This window comes from Heteronotia binoei, chromosome 15 (genome assembly GCF_032191835.1).
Source record: "Heteronotia binoei isolate CCM8104 ecotype False Entrance Well chromosome 15, APGP_CSIRO_Hbin_v1, whole genome shotgun sequence".
NCBI classification, from domain to species: domain Eukaryota; kingdom Metazoa; phylum Chordata; class Lepidosauria; order Squamata; family Gekkonidae; genus Heteronotia; species Heteronotia binoei.
In genome coordinates, this window is record NC_083237.1 from 14,950,975 (window position 1) to 14,971,852 (window position 20,878).

Below are 20,878 nucleotides of genomic sequence, written 5' to 3' on the forward strand. Positions count from 1 at the left end.
TTGGAGGGATAACTTATAGTGGAAGGAAGGCTGTTTTTGGAGTGGTGAGCACTATGGCGGTGTGATGAGGCTCTTCCCCTCTCCTCCCCCATCCATCCCAACCCCTCCAGGCATTTTAGGCCTAAATCCTGGCAACCAACCAGCTGGCCCAGCATTAGTGGACACCACTGAGATTTTTTAGGGTACTGACCGCAGTATATGGTTGCTGGAGGGTAGGGGAGAGCTTTGTTAAGCATAGGGTCCTAGGGCCCGCTCACAGACCACATATTACACATGCCTAACGTTGTTCACTGTCCTTTTCCCCATTGGGTGTAGTATGCCAGCCAAGAAGGCAATACAGAAGAAGGGTGGTCAGGCTACGAGGTCACCCAAGCAGGTGCCAGTAGCCATATCATCCTCTGAGGATGAGGAGGGGCCTTCTTTACAGGACTTGGAAGCCAAGATTGAAGCCATGGAGAAGGCCAAGGCTGAGAAGCAGAAGAGGGGTGATGCTGGCAAGTCTGGGGCAGATGCCCTACCTAAGCACACCAGGTCTGTGGCATGCAAGCCCTCTATGCCAGGTTGGCACAGCTGCAAGAGTTGGAAGAGGAAGCAGATGTGTGAGGCACAACGAATTACCAGACACGGAAAGGTACATCAGCTAGCATGGGGAGTGGTGGTGGACTGTCACCAGCTACAGCTCTTAACACACATATACCTGGGGAATCACAACAGGGTTGGGATCATGGTCAGCTGGCCACAGGGCTATCAGGAGCCTGGTCAAGAGCAGTGCGCGGTGACTCAGTGGGGCAAGTGTGGAGAGGCCCAGAAACCTCAGACGAGGTGACTGAGCTGAGTGGGTCACCACACAATATGGCATCAGACTGGCCCTATGCCTACATGGAACGGTCGCTCCCCCTGGGGGGCCATCTGCTGGCTGATACAAAGGCTAAGATTTTGAGGGGGGAGTATGTGGAGATAGTCACACTCTTATTCAGGGATGTGGAGCTTAAGGCGAGTGTGAGGGACGACCCCAGGGAATTGGAAAAAATTAAGCGCATGCAGATAGACAAAAACGTTGACAATTGGCTGTCAGCCTATACCATTTACATGAGGATGGTCTTGGAGGCTTATCCCCACCTGGGGTCTGTGTTGGTGAAATACATGGATCTCATTCACAGAGCATACAAAGAATACTCTCCAGCCCTGCCTTGGACAGGGAGCACCAACAGCTCTGGTCCCAATGCCTGGGCCCTGCAGCAGCAGTGCAGGACAAGTATCCAGATAGTGGGCACCTGGTTGCATGGTCACACACCAAGGTAGGACGAGCATCAAGTCATGGGTTCAACCCCTGCTTGTCTGTTGGAACTTCACCGCGGCGAAGTGCTCCAGGAAGCAGTGCAAATTTAAGCACACCTGCAGCACATGTGGAGGCTATCACCCTGTAGCTTCCTGCAAGAGCGGTGAGGGCCGGCAAACTGGGGGAGGAGTCAAAGGTGGTTCCAAGAGGGCCAAGGGAGACACTCCTGGGAAAGGCACACAGTCCAATCAGGCTTGAGATTTTGCAGGAATGGCTACAGGGGTACCCCTGTGGGAGGGATGCGGTTTACCTGGAAGAGGGGTCCTGGGTGGGGTTCCAAATCCCCTTTGAAGGGGAATGAAAACACTACATGTCTAATAATTTAAGATCTGTTAAAGGGTTGGAACACATCATGCAAAGGAAAATTGATAAAGAGGTGCAGGAAGAGAGGGTGGCTGGGCCCTTCAGGGAATTACCCATGGCCACGTTGCGCATACCACCCCTGAGAGTGGTGCCTAAGAGGTCCCCTGGGAGTATCAGCTGATTCATCATTTATCCCATCTACACGGGAGCTCAATGAATGATGGGATCCCAGAGGCCCTGGCCACAGTGCGCTATGCATCATTTGATAGTGCAGTGATGATGGTGGCCCATTGTGGGAAGCGAGCGCTGATGTGAAAGTGTGATATCAAATCAGCTTTCCGCCTATTGCTGATACACCCAGATTATTTTGAGCTGCTGGACTTTGCATTTGGGAGACAGTTCTTCTATGACATGGCTCTGCCCATGGAATGTCCAATTTCATGCGCAGCCTTTGAGAAGTTTAGCTCCTTCCTGGAATGGGCTTTCAAGTGCAGGGCAGGCACCAATCGAGTCACTCACTACTTGGATGATTTTTTGTTTGCAGGGGGCAGGGACTAACAAGTATCACAATTACATGGATATTTTTCAGAAGATGGCTGCAGACCTGGGGGTTCCCCTGGCACAGGAGAATACAGAGGAACCTGCCACTAGATTGTCCTACCTAGGCATTCTAATCGACTCTGAGAGGGAGCTTTGTGCCTTGCCTGCGAATAAGGTGGTAGGGCTGGTAACGCTACTAGAGCAGGCTTGTTCACGGAGAAGCATGACCCTGAGGGAATGGCAGGTGCTCCTTGGTCATTTGAATTTTGCTTGTAGGGTGGTGGCCCAAGGGCGGGAGTTTATAAGGAGGCTATGCAATTCCCTACAAGCGGAATCTAACCCTCAGCACAGGGTTCGAGTCTCAGGGGGAATCAAGGCTGACTTGTACATTTGAATTTCTTGAATTTCTTAAGGGGTACAACGGGGTGTCCTTTTGGCACAGCACTGCATTGCTTGAGCTTCCTTACAGATCTCCTCGGATGCCACAGGTAGCCTGAGGTTCAGGGTCTTTTTCCAAGGAAGCTGGGGTGCACAGTGCTGGCCACAGGACTGGGGAGTATCTGGCCTTATGAGGGATTTAACTTTCCTGGAATTTTTCCCCATGGTGGTTGCAGTACACATGTGGCACAACCAGCTCCAGAACAAAGTGGTTAAGTTCTGGTGTGACAACCAGGCAATAGTGCAGGTGGTTAATAAACTCACCTCAAAGTCACCTCTAGTTATGAGACTGGTAAGAGCATTTGTTTTACGCTGCCTGCAGTTTAATATTATGTTTGTGGCTAAGCATGTGCCAGGTGTTCACAACAACATTGCAGATGCCTTGTCTCGATTTCAGGGGGAGCGGTTCAGGCAATTGGCCCCAAATGCAAACCAGTATCCAGAGCAAATGCTGGAGGAATTGTGGAAGCTTGGCAGGGTGAAGTTAAAAGGGCAGTGGCAGCATCATTAGCCCCAGGTACAAGGGTGACATACAAGGGGTATCTGGAAGTCTTTTGTGGATTCAGGGATGGCCAGGGGCTTGGTCAGATGTGGCCGGTGCCGGTTGAGCATCTGCTGGAGAGCCAGTTTGGTGTAGTGGTAAAGTGTGCGGACTCTTATCTGGGAGAACCGGGTTTGATTCCCCACTCCTCCACTTGCACCTGCTGGCATGGCCTTGGGTCAGCCATAGCTCTGGCAGAGGTTGTCCTTGAAAGGGCAGCTGCTGTGAGAGCCCTCTCCAGCCCCACCCACCTCACAGGGTGTCTGTTGTGGGGGAGGAAGGTAAAGGAGATTGTGAGCCGCTCTGAGACTCTTCGGAGTGGAGGGCGGGATATAAATCCAATATCTTCTTCTTCTTCTGCAGTTTGCAGTAGCCTTGAGTACCAGGGGCTTGGCTGTTCGGACCATTAAATGACACATGGCAGTGATGGCCTTTCAGTCAAAAGCTAGGGGCTTAGGAGAACACACAGGGGATTTCAGGTTGAGGCAGATGCTAGAGGGCTGGATCAGGGAGGTGCCACCGGTGTCTGACTGTCAGTGTATGTGCAGGCGACAGACCACTGCTGACAGCAAAGGATCTAATTGACATTAGATGATCTGGCTGACAGGAGCATCTGGAAGATGGCCGGATTGCATCAGCCAGAGTGATGTGAGCATGACTCAGCACTAAACCTGATTGGTCACTTACCTAGAGGACATGTATAAATGTACAGTAGTACTCTGCTACTTGTTGGAGGTTGGATGGTGAATTGTATGCGGAGCATTTTGCTAGTCTGTATTATAGTTGTAAATAAATGTATATAGCTAGTCTAATCGCAGCTGTGTACAAGACTTGATTCCTTTGCATCTTCAGGAAACTCTCTCACTAAACGTGGAACACCAACACCGACACCAGGCAACCCTTTACCCAGGGATTATCCAGACACTCCTAGGGCTATTTAGGGATATCTGTACATCTTCGTGGGAGATGTAAGCCACGCTTACAGCATTTTTTGCTGCACTGAGGATAAGTGAGCTGGTAGTTAGGTCACGCTGGGATGGCAGAGACAGGGCCTTACGGATAACAGATGTGAAGCTGGGGGTTTATGCCATTATGCTAAGGGTGCGGTGATCAAAACCAGACCAGAAGGGTGTCAGGCAAACGGTAACCCTATACAGAAACACGGAGGAGATGCTGTGCCCAGTACGTGGGTTGGAACACTGGTTACAGGTGATGGACCAGAGGTCAGGCCAGCTGTTTCAACATGAAAAATGCCTTTGACACAGTACCAGTTCTGGGTGGTGTTATGCCGGGCCTTGAGTTTGGCTGGTCTGAAGGCAGGAAACTTTGGTACACACTCCTTTCGCATTGAAGCTGCTTCCACAGATGCTGGGCTGGGGTTTAGCCCTATGGAGATACAGCATTTGGGGCACTGAAGGTCACAGGCATACCGAGTGTATGTGAGGAAATGGTAAAGGCTGACACTGTGTTTCTTTGCAGGATGTGGCACAAGGACAAAGACCTCCAGTATACTGATTTGTGGGCATTTCATCATGTATTGGGTAGGCGAGAGGGCCAGCAGCTCCAGCATTGGTACCTAGCTAGGCATTGGAAGCAGTGCTACTATTGAGTGCCTTGGGAAGTGGAGAATGCGCTGGGGCCTCTTCTCTATGCTCATCTCTCAACAGGAGCACCTCCCCAGGTCGTGGTTGTGCATTTGGGTGAAAATGATCTGGGCACTAGGTCGGCTCTCTCCTTGTTGGCAGAGGTCTTGAATGATTTCGAGACTCTGCGGCAGCGGTTCCCTGACACTGTGTGGGTCTGGTCTAACATGTTGCCCCGGAGGGTTTGGAGGGGGGTGTATTGCCCAGTCTAATGTCAATGCCCAATGTCATAGGGGGGGCAGTGGTCTCGGGGGGTGGAAGCATCATTCCACACTCCGGAATTCAGTTCTTGGTGCCGCATCTCTTCAGATCTGATGGAGTGCATCTCTCGGAGGCTGGGAGTGACATTTTCTTAGCTGATCTGCAGAGGGGTCTGCATGACCTGGTGGTCTCTGGTTGGCGGGAGGGGAGTTAACCCCCTCTGTGATGGAAAAGCATGGGTTAAAGGGGTTTTTTGAACTGGCAAGCACCCCGAGACAGCAGCAATGGGGGGGGTCCACAATAGGGCTACCTAGAGACTTGGCAGTACGTGTGGCCTCGTTGGGGGCCCCTACGGGGATGGGGGAGCATATTAATGGCCTTTAAGGCTTCACGGTCATGGGCTGGGGTGTGCGATCCCATCCCCTCTATGCACTACCATGTGGGCCATGATGGGTAAGGGATGGAGCGTTCCAGACCTTGCCCTGAGGCAGGGTGGATTTTCCCTGTCAGGGAGCTTGCTTTGCAAGCTCAATGCAACCCGTGGTTTATGATGTATGTTATGGTGCAGTTCAGCTTAATTGTAAATAAAGTCCCAGTTTAACCCATAACTTGTGTGGTGTTTTCATTCGAGGGGTGGGCAGGCAAAAGAATAGTGAATGTTGGGTCCTATTTGAGCTCCATTTTAAATGACAACACTTCACATGATTTCAGGAATGCTCAATCTGTTAGGTTAGGTTTCATCTTGTTTGCTAGTTGCAAAGAGGGACTGGATTTTCTCAGTTTTGTTGACCAGTTTGTGACTGCTCGTCACTAAATCCTTTCCTCTCAGCCCATGTGGCTCCCTGGGTTTTGCCACTTCCTGGTAGCACCCCAGCAGGTGGGCTGCAGGTATGAGGGTCACTGGATGGCAGGCTGGTCCATTCCTGTATTCTGCACCAATGCTCCTGTAGTGTGAACAAGAAAAACTGTGGCCACTTTACTTCTCTAATTCTTTATGGTCTGTTTCATTTTCTCACCTGCGCCCCTCCATGACTCTGAATCCACAACTGAGTTTTACTGCTCCACTATCCTTGCTTCATTTGAAGAGAGCCAGTTTGGTGTAGTGGTTAAGCGCGTGGACTCTGGGAGTACCGGGTTTGATTCCCCACTCTCCACTTGAATCTGCTGGAATGGCCTTGGGTCAGTCTTAGCTCTTGGCAGAGGTTGTCCTTGAACGGGCAGCTGCTGTGAAAGCCCTCTCAGCTCCACCCACCTCACAAGGTGTCTATTGTGGGGGAAGAAGATATAGGAGATTGTAAGCCGCTCTGAGTCTCTGATTCAGAGAGAAGGGTGGGGTATAAATCTGCAATAATTCTTCTTCTTCTTCGTAACTCCATTTCAGAAGGTAGATTTCAAATGAGTAACAAAAATCCTATGATTCATTTAAAAAGTCATATAAGCTTTGTATTTTAATAAAATCCCACCCTTTGGAGTTCATTTAGGTTAGTAACTCTCAAGGCTTGAAATGGGTTTGAAATTGACAATGTTTTCCAACATGCAGAGTTTTGTGCATGCTCAGCAGTGATTTTAACCTGGGTCCAACAAAATTTGTTCAGTGGTCTAACTACTACAGGAGCCCCGTGGTGCAGAGTGGAAAAGCTGCAGTACTGCAGTCTGAGCTCTCTGCTTGTGACCTGAGTTCGATCCTGGTGGAAGCTGGGTTCTGGTAGCCAGCTCAAGGTTGACTCAGCCTTCCAAGGTCAGTAAAACGAGTACCCAGCTTGCTGGGGGTAAAGTGTAGATGACCTGGGAAGCCAATGGTAAACCACCCCGTAAAAAATCTGCGGTGAAAATGTCGTGATGCAACATCACCCTAGAGTCGGAAATGACTGGTGCTTGCACAGGGGACGACCTTTACCTTTTCCTAACTACTACATCAAAAGAGAGAAAATAGTAGAAGAGCAAAAGAGTAGAATGAATTGATAGGAGATGTCTCTTTTGTTGTACGTGCTTGATATGCTAGCCTTTAATATCTGTGTTGGTCCAGTGATCAATGAAACAATGAATTTTCAATATCTCCACAAGAAACTCATGTTGCATAGGCTGTTCTGAACCTCTGGGGAACCTCTGCTAAAAAACCTTCCCAATCAATATGCAGAAATCACAGTATCCTTAGCTGAAATTCTGCAATCAAATGACTCAGACTTATGGTATCCAAACATGAGCAATTTTGCCTATGAACTTGGCTCAAACTCATTACAGCAGGCTGATATTACTTTACTTAGAAAGAGCCTAAACGTACAATGGCTCTCATCACCTGTTTCTTCTTCCCCTCAGCCTCCCCGCCCCCCATACAAGTTATTTTCCTGGAGGCATTTCTGAGGTGGTTTGTGGTGTTTGGTGCAACTCTAAAATCATTACTTGGAGAACTAATTATTTCCACTGTAATTACTACCATCTCTCTGAGTAATTGTCCAGCTATTTAAAGCCCAGTGGATATCTGAAAACCAGAATAAAAATAAAGACACAGCCAGAATGTGATTATAAAAGTTCATAATTCTCAGAGCTGAAATGAGGTGCCACTCTGATATGCATAATTCATCGATGGACCAAATTACTGCATAGGAACCTTAAGTGCTCAGATCAGTATTTCATCCTCAACTTTGTGTGAAATCTCCCTTAGATAGAAAGCTACAGGAGATGGAGATTTGTGGAGCTCAGGAAGCGGAGGCTGTGAATTTCATTAAGCTCCCCTCGAATTCTGCCTATAACCATTGAATTAAGATGTATGATATGGCAGCAGCAAAACATTACAAAGTGAGGCAAAGGAAGCACTTCAGCTTTTATTCTAAGCAGCTTGCAATACCACCAAAAGGATAAGCACTGTTGAGGAAAATAGGGAAGGATACATCTTGAAAGAAAGCTCTCTCCTCAGAATGATAGTGCTCTTCGTGTTTCTACTTGGACTACTGCCTCCTGTCATACTTGAGATGTTTTTGGCTCACCACAGCTTGAAGACCAGTGGCGTTAAATGCCATGTAAGAGACCCCATCCCCATTTCCCATGATTTCTATCAGCCAGGAGACCTTGTGCTTGGAATGGTTGTTTCACAGACCTTGTACTTGGACGCCTCCACTGACTTCAGTGTACTGCCCTCTCAGAGGCAGATCAAGAAAGCCATGTGAGGAGTTATCTTTTTTTCTCCCCACCCCCATCACATCTGCTTTGTTAACCTTTCATAACCAAAGCAAGTATTAAACAGCAGAAAGATTGCATAATGGTTTACCATGGAGACCATATTTACTCAAAAGGAAGGTGACCCTGAATGTAAGATGACCGTCCAAAATGTTATACAAAAAAAAAAAAAGATTTATATTCTTGGACATTTACTGCAACTTGTATGTAAATTTAAGATGACTTCTCTTTTTTGATGGCATATCTGAATCTGAAAAGAACCCTAGCCTTGCATGTGAATAAATGGAGAGTGAAGAATGGTCCCCAAAGGGAAAAATAGGCTTTGCAGTCATTCCATTTGCTTTGCCTTCTGCATACAACTCGTGTTATGAAAAGTTACTCCAATTTCTTCGGTATTTCTTTCTAAAGTGACCTAGCACGGATGTTATCAGTCTTTGCAATGTGTCCTGCCATCTATATAGGATTCTGGTTTACGTCTTTACACTGAACGCGGCAGTACAACTTTCTTGACTATCTCATGTACACTTTTATTTTACCTCTGTCTCTCTCTTCTGTCACAAATTCATCTGTTTTCATTATATTTAGTTGATCTTCACTATTTCATGAACACCATATTGTGTTCTCCAGTTTTTAGTTCACATTTTCTTTTGCTTATCTTGCCTCATTCTGGCTCTGTGCTTTTGTCTTTTTTCTTCTTCTGTGCTTTGTACTCAAAATTTGTGCTTTGCCATCTGCTTGTTCATCTGTCTCATTATTGTAGCATCCCTCCTACCACCCTCACTGAATTACTGAAAATGTTCATGGCCATTGGTGGCTAATAGTCCAAACTGTGGACCAAGAATACCCCTTATTTAATTCAGAACCCAGCCATGAATTCATTAGCTGCCTTTGGCAAGACACTTTCTTCTAGCCTCAGCTTCCATCTACAGTGTATGGTACAACATTAACATTTCTAGCCACACTAGGGTACAATGGTTCTGTGCTGATTCAATTACATAGATTTTATTTTTAATGTAATGGTTCACTGTAAATGTTATTACTAATATATGTATTATACTGCTGATCTATGACCATAATGAACAACTATTCTATTCTATTCTATTCTATTCTATTCTATTCTATTCTATTCTATTCTATTCTATTCTATTCTATTCTATTCTATTCTATTCTATTCTATTCTATTCTATTCTATTCTGGTGGTAGAGCATCAGATAGGCATACAGAATGCCCCAGGTTCAGTCCCTGGTATCTCCAGTTAAATGGATCAGGAAGAGGATGGTGTGAAAAACCTCATACTGAGACACTGTAGAGACACTGCCAGTCTGAGTAGTCAATTATGACTGTGATGGACCAGTGGTCTGATTCAGTGGAAGGCTGCTTCATGTGTTCATGTATTTTATTTTATTCTATTTTGGTATTCTTTCTTTTTTTGTTTACAGTATGATGCCGAAAAACTACCAGAACATCCTGTCACTGTTATTTGCTGTAAAGGAGATAAACGAGAGCCCTACAATGTTACCTAATGTCACTATAGGCTTTCATGTCTGTGACCAAAACTATAATTTACAGAAGACTTTTCATGGCACCATGAGCCTACTTTCTACAAAGCACAAATTTGTCCCCAACTACAAGTGTGATGTCCAGAACAATCTGATATCTGTTATTGGCGGACTTATCCCTGAGACCTCCATCAACATGGCCACCATCTTAAATGCATACAAGATCCCACAGGTATATTTAGGGGAGAATAATTCTGGAGGCATCACAACTGGAGAAAGAAATTTGTGACTCTGAAGGGAATGTGGGACTGACAAATGGTACTGAAACAACATAGCCTAGAAGAAAATAGCTGTATGAAAATGGTATCAAGGGTGTAAGGCCTGTACAGTCCAGGCCTATTTCTTGCAACCTGTAAATAGGATTGTACAAGAAAACAATCTAGGACATCAGCTCCTCCTGAACTCCGGTCAGCTGAGGTTTTACTTTACCTTCTCATCTGCTCCTCATAAGATACTTTATGTATTCATGGAGACAGTCTAGTAGTGTCTTAGGGGCAAACAAGATTTTTGGAGTATTAGCTTTCGAGAGTTCAAGTTCCTTTTATCAGACAGTCCAGCTTGGACTCCTGAAGGCAGACGCTCTGAAAGTCTTCTTGGTTTCTAAGATGCTATTGGACTCATATTTAGCTTTTGTCCTGCAGACCAACGCAGGTGCCTTTTGAAACTGTCTTGGTTCAGAGGTGTCCGGTGAGAGAAGATCTAAGGCAGTTTTATCTTGGTGTGGTAACACATTTTTTTTTAAATGTAGTTTTGGTTCTCATTGGGTTGCAAGCAACTGTCTTTTTCTCTCAAACTCACACATTTCCTTTCCTTAATATAACCCATGTCCCACATAGTTTTGTCTATGCAACTCCTATGGTGTCCATTATAAGTTTTTTTGTTTGTTTGGGGTTTTTTTTTGGGGGGGGGGGTTGTGTGAGCAAAGCCTTCCTGACTTTAAAAAAAAAGAAAGTAATAATAGTAAAGAAAGGATAAAGAAAGGGAAAGGGAGATTATACAACATAATTATGAATATAGAAAATGATCATATTTGTCAAAGTTTCTACAACAACAAAATAATCTCTCCAGCATCCTCTTCATTATAACTCATTATAATTATTAATCCCTCCCGTATTTTTACCAGTATTTCATCAATAGAAAAGCTCATTGAATCCCACCTATTGTCTGTCACTGTTCTCAGTATAAATCAGATAAGAGCCTTAAAAACGAGAAATGTCCTATTGTATTTACTGTAAGCATACAAAGCAAGAATGTTAAATGGAAATTATTTTCAGGATTGGCAGGGTAGTTTGTTTCCTTGATATGATGTGATAATTTTCTCAGATTATGGACCCTTATGCTTTTTGTAACCAACCACCCACCCACCCACCCAATATGCATAGCTCCATTGTTGTACAAATATAAACCTAGAAACATAGCTTTCTTTTGCCAGCAAACACACAAGTACATAAAAGGAAGAAAGACCTGGGATTTCCAGCAACCATCTTAAGCTCTACATCTCAGCTGGGAGGAAGTATGCCTGATGCACAACCAACTCTTCAAGACAAAAGCTTTATGCTATGTATTTTTCCCCATAACATAAGTATCTTTAGAAGACACCAGGGGAAACCATTTAATGAAAAGGAACATATATGAATAATACATTGCATATTAGGAATTAGTGTCACATTTTGTGAATAATTTAAAAGAAATTATTCAATATATGTTTTCAGCTCACTTATGGCTCGTTTGCCTCAGGAATGAGTGACCAAACATTACTTTCTTGCTTATACCAAATGGTTCCCAATGAACATCACCAATATACTGGAATTGTCCGATTGCTTCTGCATTTCAAATGGACATGGATCGGGTTCTTTGCTTTGGCTGATGAAAATGGAGAACGGTTTTTGCAAGCAATGGTTCCAATGCTTCCCCAGAATGATATATGCATTGCCTTTGTAGAAAGAACTCCAAAAAGTAATTATTATGATGACACAGTAATCTTATTTTTAAGTCAGATGAAGAAATTTCCAGCTGTCATGAAGAATAAAGCCAATGTGTTTGTTGTATATGGCACATTTCCTTCCATGCTAGTATTGACTGGGATGTTTCATTGGACGGTCCTAGATTCACCTAGAGGTAAGGTATGGATTGTGACAGCACATTGGGATTTCAGATCAACTATCAGTGAGAGAGACCGTGGTATACAACAATTCCATGGTGCCTTATCCCTCACAGTTCACTCAAGAGATCTATTGGGATTTAGAGATTTTCTTCAGCAAGTACATCCTTCTTGGGCCAAAGAAGATGGTTTTATCTGGGACTTCTGGGAGCAGGTCTTCAGATGTTCATTGAAAAAAACCAGTGTTGGTGAGGGTGAGGAAATCAAAGAAGTCTGTACTGGGGAAGAGAAGCTGGAGAATCTTCCTGGACCTTTATTTGAAATGAGCATGACAGGCTACAGCTACAGTATCTACAATGCTGTCCATGCTATTGCACATGCTCTCCATGCTATGTATGAAACCAGAAACAGACTCCAAAAATGGATGGTTAGAGGGAATCTGGGGCCTTGGAATCCACAACCATGGCAGGTAATCTCATCCTAAAGACAGAATTTTTTTTTTCTTCAGGCAAGGTGCCCAAACTTAGCCTATTGCAATAATCCATAATGATATGTTTGGAAGCTTCATTATCGTCCATAAACCTTCACTGTCACCGTTTTAGAGTCTTCATTTGCATCTCCCAGGAAAGTCATTTGTTAAAGTCAATATGAAGCCATGAACCAGAGGTTCGGCAGCTTGATTTTATTTCACTTCTCATTTATAGGAAGTTGTTTTTTGATGGGAACCACTTTAATTTTAATTATTTATGATAGCTGCATAGCACTTCTGCAGAACTACTCATGAAGCCACTTAAAACTAGCTGCATTAAAATTAAAAAAAAATTCACAGAGAGAACCTGAAGAATAGAAGAATAAAAGAATAAAATGTGGCCCATGCTTCACTTCTCTGTGTACTAAAAGGCTCTTCTTCAAATTCTTTTCTTCATTCATTTTTCAACTATAGGTTAGTAGTGTAGAGCAGGGAGAAGGTGGACAGGCTAGATTTGATTGGATCTAGGCCAGTAGTCTGCAGCACGGTGTCCATGAGCACCATAGTCCCTGCCAGCACCCTTCCTGGTGTCCACTGACCATTTTAAAAAAAATAAGAAAACTAGACTACATACAACAACTGCAAGAAGTAAATACATGAACAATCAGTGTGGTGATATTACATAGGCATCAAAGAGGCAACATACTAAATTATATACAGCATTAAGGGGGAAAGTTATTAACATACATTTCAAAAGGCTGCATGTTTTGATAATGAAACTGTATGGTCTACAGACATGAATATTCAAATAAGAAGTATAGCTTTGACGGTATTGGACAATGATGGAATAGGGTCTTGATTAGAAAGGTAATTTAGAAAAGGGAGAAAATTAGTGGTAAATTTCCCAGTTTCTGATTCATAGAATCATAGAGTTGGAAGGGACCTCCAGGGTCGTCTTGTCCTACCCCCTGCACAATGCAGGAAATTCATGAATGTCTGATGCTATTTTATCCATTACACAAAGATCACACAATTTGTTAAGACCTTCAGAAGCTATAGGTATATGATCAGACTTCCAAGAGTGTGCTAAAAGAAGTATGGCTGTGGATCAGACGAACTCTGTTTTTTCTTATTGATGGAATTTTTGTATTTTCCCAGTGATTTAGAAGCATTGACTCTGCCTAAAGAGGCACTATGTATGATGTGATGTATGTATGTATGTGTATATATATATTCTTGCATTTGCTTTCAGAAACCCTGTATCCATGGGCATGTCCACCAGCAGTATAAACCTATTTATACTGCCTAACTCACCACATTTTTCCCAACAATAAGGTGATATTGTAGGACACGTGTAGTTCAGAATTTGTGGCATTAGATACCAATGTGACATACACTTGAAAGATAGGACATGGAGTGTTATTATAGGCATCTTATAAATATTAGAAGGTCAAATCATTTTCCATTGGTTGTCCGTATTAGTTTTATTAAGATCCTTGTGGCATAATTTAATATAGGAAGGCTGTTTAGAATTTTTAAGTGGCAAGAGGATCTGATAGACTTTTGGGATAAGTCCCTTGTAATTAGATTTGTTAACAGAAAGTAAGCATTCATAATCTGTTAACTGTCTATGTAAACAGATTTTAATTTCTGGAGTTTCCATCAAATGTTGTAGTTGAAGGTAGATATACCAATAAGTTGTCTTATGCACTGAGCATTTTTTAGAAAGTGAGTGGGGTCAGATTCAGGTGGGGCTTTTGTCCAGCAGAACTTCTGATGGGCCATTGGAGATCTGATGAGTTGTAAAGATTTTTTATTTTTATTTTTTTTACAAAAAGTTGCTACTGTGGCAGCTGACACTGAAGCAGAAGGGCCTTTACTGTGTGATTAAATAATTAAAAAATTAACATGTTCATTTTAAAAGGCATCCTATTACGCAAAGTTTCAACTTTACCTCTAGGTTCCCAGGTCCCTTTTTTATACCAGCGGGAGGACCTGGGGAACATTCCAGGAATGAGCAGGGATGTCCCCAATGTGATGACATCATGTGGAAGTGATATCCTCACACTGATGATGTTGCGTGGGGATGTTCTACTTTTTGGGCAAACTCTATGGTAAAATTGGGCTCCAATTTTATAGTATTGCTCAAAAATCAGGGAATTGGCATGTGCCATTGCAGATGCAAAGACATAACTTTCATGTGATATCATCACATTGGGGATGTTGTGAGAGAATGTAGCTATTTGGAGTGGGGTTTCCCCCACCAGCCAGCTGGCTGGTAGAGGGGAGAAGCCCCAAAAAACGGGGGATCCCCTTCTTGGACCTGAAGACTGGCATCCCTAACCACTGACTGACATTTTGTGGTTTGGTCTTTCTCTCCTGGCAGTCATTTTGAGGTTTGCTACACCTCCTTGCTGCAGCCATTTTGGGTTGTGCTCACCATTTTGTGTCAGAATGTTCTCATAGGCTCAAAAAAGTTGGGGACCCTGATTGAGGTAGTCCTAAAGTAATGAAAATCTATCTAGGATAGGGGTTTGTCTCATTGGGTTAGATCTGGCCAGCTTTTTAATCCAATCTCACCAAATTCCCTCTTTACTACAACTACTTTGTCCTTTGCCCATGAAAGTCTTTGGCTCCCCACCATAGTGTTTTGTTTATCTAAAGTGATCTTTCCCTCTCTTTTTCACTTACTGAAAAACTGACTGGATCCAAGTTATTTTTTTAGGATCTCAGGAACATCTTGTTTGTTTTGTTATCTCTTTGAACTCAGCTTCATCCCTTTCTGAGGACCATCACATTCAACAACAGTGCCAAAGAGACAGTGCAATTTAATGAAAACAGGGAAATATTTGCAGGGTTTGATGTTACAAACTGGAGGACATTCTCAAACAACTCTTTTACTAGAGTACAAGTTGGAAGTCTGGATCTTGCTGGCAAGGAGTTAACTATTCATGATGAAATCATTGTGTGGCATAGAATATTTAACCAGGTGAGATTTGTATTTAAATCTTTGAGTCCAAGAGATACCTTGCATTTAGCATTGTTCTCTGTTTTTATATTGATGTGACTATGCTTAACATCTGTACCTTGCTATTGAATTAAAATACTACTTAAAAACAATAAAATAGTATTTTCTTCCTACGAACCACACAAAAAGTGGGTTGTACATGTTTTAATTAATAAATAAAAGAAATGCCAAATCAGTTAACATTTTCTTGTATATGCAAATGACCTAATGTGTGCTATATTAAATGCTGATTTTATTGGACCAAAAACATTAACTTAATGGGTGGAAATGTGAAAGTTATGTTTTGGATGAGTAAGACAAACATAAGGACAATCAAGAGTTCTGTTTTCACCCATATCACTGTGCTTAATATCTGAACCATGTGACTGTGCTTAATATCTGTACTTTGATACGGGATTAAAATACTACTTAAAAGTTACAACCCTAAAATTTGAAAACTCTTGGATATACCTCATTAACAGTTGGACTACTTGAGAAAAAGTGGTGAGCAGGATAGTTTGCTTCTCTCCAATCCATGTAAGATGGGTAAAAGCCAAATCTGAACACTGAGGGCGTTTTCCCACAGAGCTTACCTCGGAGCGACGTCCCTCTTCACTGCGCAGCATCTGCGCGGATTTCCCACCAACTGTTCCGCATAACCAGAAAGAGCCGCGGCTTTTGCGTCGCTAACGTAAACTGGTTTTTAGCGGTTTACATCTGTGACGCAAAAGGTCCAGCACTTCCTGGTTATGCGGAGCAGTTGGTGGGAAATCCGCGCAGATGCTGCGCGGTGAAGAGGGACATCGCTCCGAGGTAAGCTCTGTGGGAAAACGCCCCAAGTTTGATGCTCCAAGTTGTAAAATCTGCTGGCCATCCTAAAACTCTCATGAATGGAAAAGAGCTAGAACTGAAATTCCAGAGCAGAACTGAAATTGGGTGATCAGTAGGATGATTTTACTTATACACTAGGAAATTAAATGATAAAAAAACCCTCAATCCTAAATGTTCTGCCTTGATATTTCTGAACAGACACTACCTATTTCTGTGTGCAATGACAACTGCCATCCTGGCTTCAGCAGGATAAGGAAGGAAGGGAAGCCATTCTGCTGTTATGACTGTGTTCCATGTCCAGAAGGGAAGATTACTGATAAGAGAGGTAGGGCACAGTCTTCAAAGATTTCAGGATATCCCATGCCTACCTTTGAGTAACAGAAACGAAAGCTTGAAAGTCTCATCAATGTTGATTTGGTTGCTGACCAACCCCCTTCCCCTCAAATGGCCACACAGATTGCAGAACATAGACTGATTCTCCACTAGCCTTATGCCACTCTCACTCTTCTCTTCTCGCCGGGGCTTCTGTAAGATTTCACACTATCTGCCCTGGGGCTGCAACTAGCTCTGCCTCTTTCACACAGCAAACAAGATCCTTTAAAAACCGGTTTCTGTCTGCTGCACGAAAAAGGCTGAGTTGCAACCTCGGGGCAGATAGTGTGAAATCCAACAAAAGTCCCGCAGAGAAGAGAAGTGTGAGAGCAGCATAAGGCAAGTGGGGAATCGGTTCTAGTCTTTTTAGTAGGGATGGGCATGAGGAAACTGATGAGCTGGAAATGGACACAGAAATGGTTGGTTTAGATTGCTACAGTGATCTCCCAAAATGATAATACAAAACCAAGGTTGTTGGTATAATGAAACCCTTATCCTCAAAATAATCCCTAGGGTGTGGGGGGGAGGGGGTTGCTTTTAGTTTGGGAGCTACCAAGAAAGCTCCATGCCTCTTCCATCTCACTCACTGCTTTGCAGAGGACTGGAAAAAAAAATCTGAGCACCTCTTTCACAGGACTGTAGACATTTAACTCTTGGTTAAATTTCCTTGAAAGCTGGGGGTTCTTTAAAGGACAGGTAGCAACCACTTCACTGCCATTTTTGGTGTCATTTGTTAGGGGGGAAAAGCCATTCCACCTTCCCCCAAAGTAGGAGACAGGAATGTGAAGTGACTTATATGACCTCCATTGAAATACATTACAGCCACTTAGAAATGTTGCAATGAAAATGTGGAAAGTGTTCAGAGAAAAGTGACCCAGTACTGAAATGATAGTCCCCAGAATAGTCCCTGGGACCATATAAACTGTGCTTGGACTGGGATGGCATCCCCCAGAGAACTGATTCCCATCCTAGGAGATGTTGCTTCACTTTAAGGGCTAATAATCTCAGCACTCCAAAGCATTGCTGAGGTCCCTTCCCTTCCCAAACTCATCCTTCCCCTGGCTTTCCTGGTAACTCCCCAAATCATTTTTAAATTTGATGGTTTTAATTAGATGGTTTTAATGTAACAGTACATTTAATTGAGTAATATATAATTGCTATGTAATTAGTGTATTTTATTATTGTATTATTGTAATGTCGGCATTTTATGCCATGTAAGCCGCCCTGAGCCTGCTTCAGTGGGGAGGGCGGGATATAACTTAAAAATTATTATTAATAGTAGTAAATCATCAGGAATGTTCCAAACAAGAGCATCAACCCTATCTATATGTACCTGTCTATTTGTATCTATATTTTATTTATTTTATTTATTTATTCTATGATTTGTATCCCGCCCTTCCCATAAAAATGGCTCAGGGCAGCTGTATCTCATCTATTTCTTTGCAGATATGGATATCTGCATCATATGTCCAGAAGACTATTATGCAAATCCAGACCAGGATCAATGCATTCCCAAGGTTATCAGCTATCTCTCATATGAAGAACCTTTGGGGACCAGTTTAGCTTTGTCAGCTGGTTGTTTAGCTCTGACCACAATTTTGGTGCTTGGGGTCTTCATAAAGCACCAGGAGATGCCCATCGTCAAAGCCAACAATCGGAGCCTCACCTACGTTCTCCTTGCTTCCCTCTTTTTCTGCTTCCTCTCCTCCTTGCTGTTCATTGGACAGCCTGTGGAAGTGACCTGCCTCCTTAGACAAACTACCTTTTGCATCATTTTCTCTGTAGCCCTTTCTAGCATTTTGGCCAAAACCATCATAGTCGTATTAGCATTTCTGGCCACCCAACCAGGATCCAGAATGAAGAAATGGTTGGGGAAAGGACTGGCAACTTCCATTGTTCTTTCCTGCACTTCCATTCAAGCAGGCATTTGTATTCTTTGGCTATGTACTTCACCTCCATTCCGAGATATGGACATGACCTCATTGAATGGAGAAATCATATTAGAATGTAACGAAGGGTCAATCTTTATGTTTTGTTGTGTCCTGGGTTATATGGGCTTCCTGGCCATTGTCATCTTCATTGTGGCATTCTTTGCCAGGAGATTGCCTGACTGTTTCAATGAAGCTAAATTTATCACTTTCAGCATGTTGGTGTTTTGCAGTGTTTGGATCTCCTTTATTCCAACCTATCTGAGCACCAAGGGGAAATACATGGTGGCTGTAGAGATCTTCTCCATTTTATCCTCCAGTGCTGGTCTTCTAGGCTTTATATTCTCCCCTAAATGCTACATCATTGTGATGAGACCCAAGCTGAACAACAAGGAGAGGCTGATGAGGAAAAATCAGTAGACTGTGCAATTCTACCTGCTTTTGTATGAATGTTGAATTTGTCCAAGGGATATTTGGATTGGAGATGGTGGGCCGACCCAAGAACTGATTCTGGGGTAACAGAGTAAGAGAAAATTTGTTGAAATGAAAACTTTCTCCAGAAAAATATTGATTTCTGAAGTTTTATTGTTCTATAACATCAATAACAAGTTAGAACTATTCTGAACTTTTGTGTCAACAGGGCTTCAGTTCTATATTACAATGAGCCCATTTCTGTAATTTTGTCAAGAATGTTTTGGATGAAATTAAAAATAAAATAAAAAATAGTAACAATGAATGGACACCATTTCCAGACAGACAGGCAATGCCAGTTTAATAGTAAGAAAGCTTGGAAATTTGAAATGTGATTTTAATATGTTCTAGATGAGGATCCCTACGATTGTGTTTTATTATCTATGTTTTATTATGTAAAATGGAGACTGAGGGATAAATTCACCAAACACATATATTTGTCACCATCAGCTCGGTCACTTTAATGAAGATGTGAAACAACACAATAGGGTTAACTAGTTTATTTGAATGGTTTTTCTACATTATAATTTCAAAATATGTGAACATATTTTAAGGGCAAGCAGCGCAGTTTATGACTGCTGGTATGGGCAATTCCACCCTGGCTTAGGGTTGCAGCCAGTGACTGGCATCTGGCGGAAGTTGGGGGAGGGGGCTTGAAGGGGCTTTACATTGATAGCATTATGTCACTCCTAGGAACAACCTGAAGGTAATATCCATTTGCTCTAGGAATTAATGGAAACTGTATGGTTTTACTAGATATTTTCTGACAATTCTTACATAGGGTTGCCATCACTTCCAGGTTTTTCTTGAAGGTGATATAATATCATAAGCTGATGGTGGTTTTTATAACTCCTCCCCTTCTGTAGGCAGTGGGAAATGAGAGCTGGGGATCCTCCATCCTTGGCAGGAACCAGGCAGGCTTGCTTCTCCTCTATGCTGAGATGAGCTAGGTTCCACACCCTCACCTCATGTGCTCTAAAGCAGGGGTGGCCAACGGTAGCTCTTCAGATGTTTTTTGCCTACAGCTCCCATCAGCCTCGGCCAGCATGGCCAATGGCTGGGGCTGATGGGAGTTGTAGTCAAAAACATCTGGAGGGTTACCGTTGGCCACCCCTGCCTAAAGACATCTAAGGGATTGGTTGATGCTGCTCAGCACCAACAGTGTTCCCTCCCAAGACCATCCTACCATACCACAAATAGTGGGCTGTTCAGGAAGATGATACCTTTTATTAGGTCAAATGTATATGTTGTAATGTTTTATCTCTAGATTTGAATAGAATTTTATATTTTAGAAAGCTACAATCTTCCCATAGTCATAGGGAGGGACTATAACAATTCACATTAAAATAATAGTAAATGTTGGGATCTATTTGCGTTCCACTTTAAATAACAACACTTCACATGATTTCAGGAATGTTCAAATGTCTTGTTAGCTTAGGTTGCATCTAGTTTGCTAGTTGCAAAAAGGGACTGGGTTTCCTCACATTGGTTGACCATTTTGTGACTGTTAATCAGGTTGCTTCAGTAAATCCTTTCCTCTCAGCCCATGTGGCTCCCTGGGTTTTGCCACTTCCTGGTGCCACCCCAGCAGGTGAGCTGGGGGTGTGGGGTTCACTCGACAGCAGGCTCACCCCCCAATTTAGGATCCATCCCTATATGCTGCACCAATGTTCCTGTAGTGTAAAGAAGAAAAGCCTTGGCTGCTTTACTTCTCCAATTCTGTATGGTCTGTTTCATTTCCTCACCTGCACCCTCAATGTCTCTGGATCTACAACTGAGTTTTAATACTCCACTATCCTTGCTTCATAACTCCTCTACAGCAGATGTATTTTCAATAGACAGCTAAATCTGTAAAGAAAAATCATAACGATCCATTTAAAAAGTCATGTAAGCTCTGTATTTTAATCAAGGCTTTTTTTGTAGAAAAAGCTCTGCAGAAACTCATTGGCATTTTAGGCCAC

The 20,878-nt window shown here is 43.1% G+C and overlaps 1 protein-coding gene across 1 annotated transcript; it reads left to right on the plus strand.

The window, feature by feature from the left end:
• Positions 1-316: 316 nt before the first annotated feature.
• LOC132583124 (vomeronasal type-2 receptor 26-like) lies at positions 317-18,866 on the plus strand. The gene is made up of 6 exons (XM_060254794.1): positions 317-531; positions 9,619-9,910; positions 11,451-12,308; positions 15,079-15,297; positions 16,345-16,471; positions 17,965-18,866. Exons 1-6 carry the CDS (start codon positions 317-319, stop codon positions 18,864-18,866), a joined length of 2,613 nt encoding a protein of 870 aa, XP_060110777.1.
• Positions 18,867-20,878: the final 2,012 nt, after the last annotated feature.

Coding starts and splice junctions, on each gene's coding strand:
- LOC132583124 (XM_060254794.1), top strand. CDS start 317: ATGCCAGCCAAGAAGGCAATACAGAAGAAGGGTGGTCAGGCTACGAGG. Junction 9,911..11,450: donor ATGCATACAAGATCCCACAG/GTATATTTAGGG, acceptor ATATGTTTTCAG/CTCACTTATGGCTCGTTTGC. Junction 15,298..16,344: donor GGCATAGAATATTTAACCAG/GTGAGATTTGTA, acceptor ATTTCTGAACAG/ACACTACCTATTTCTGTGTG.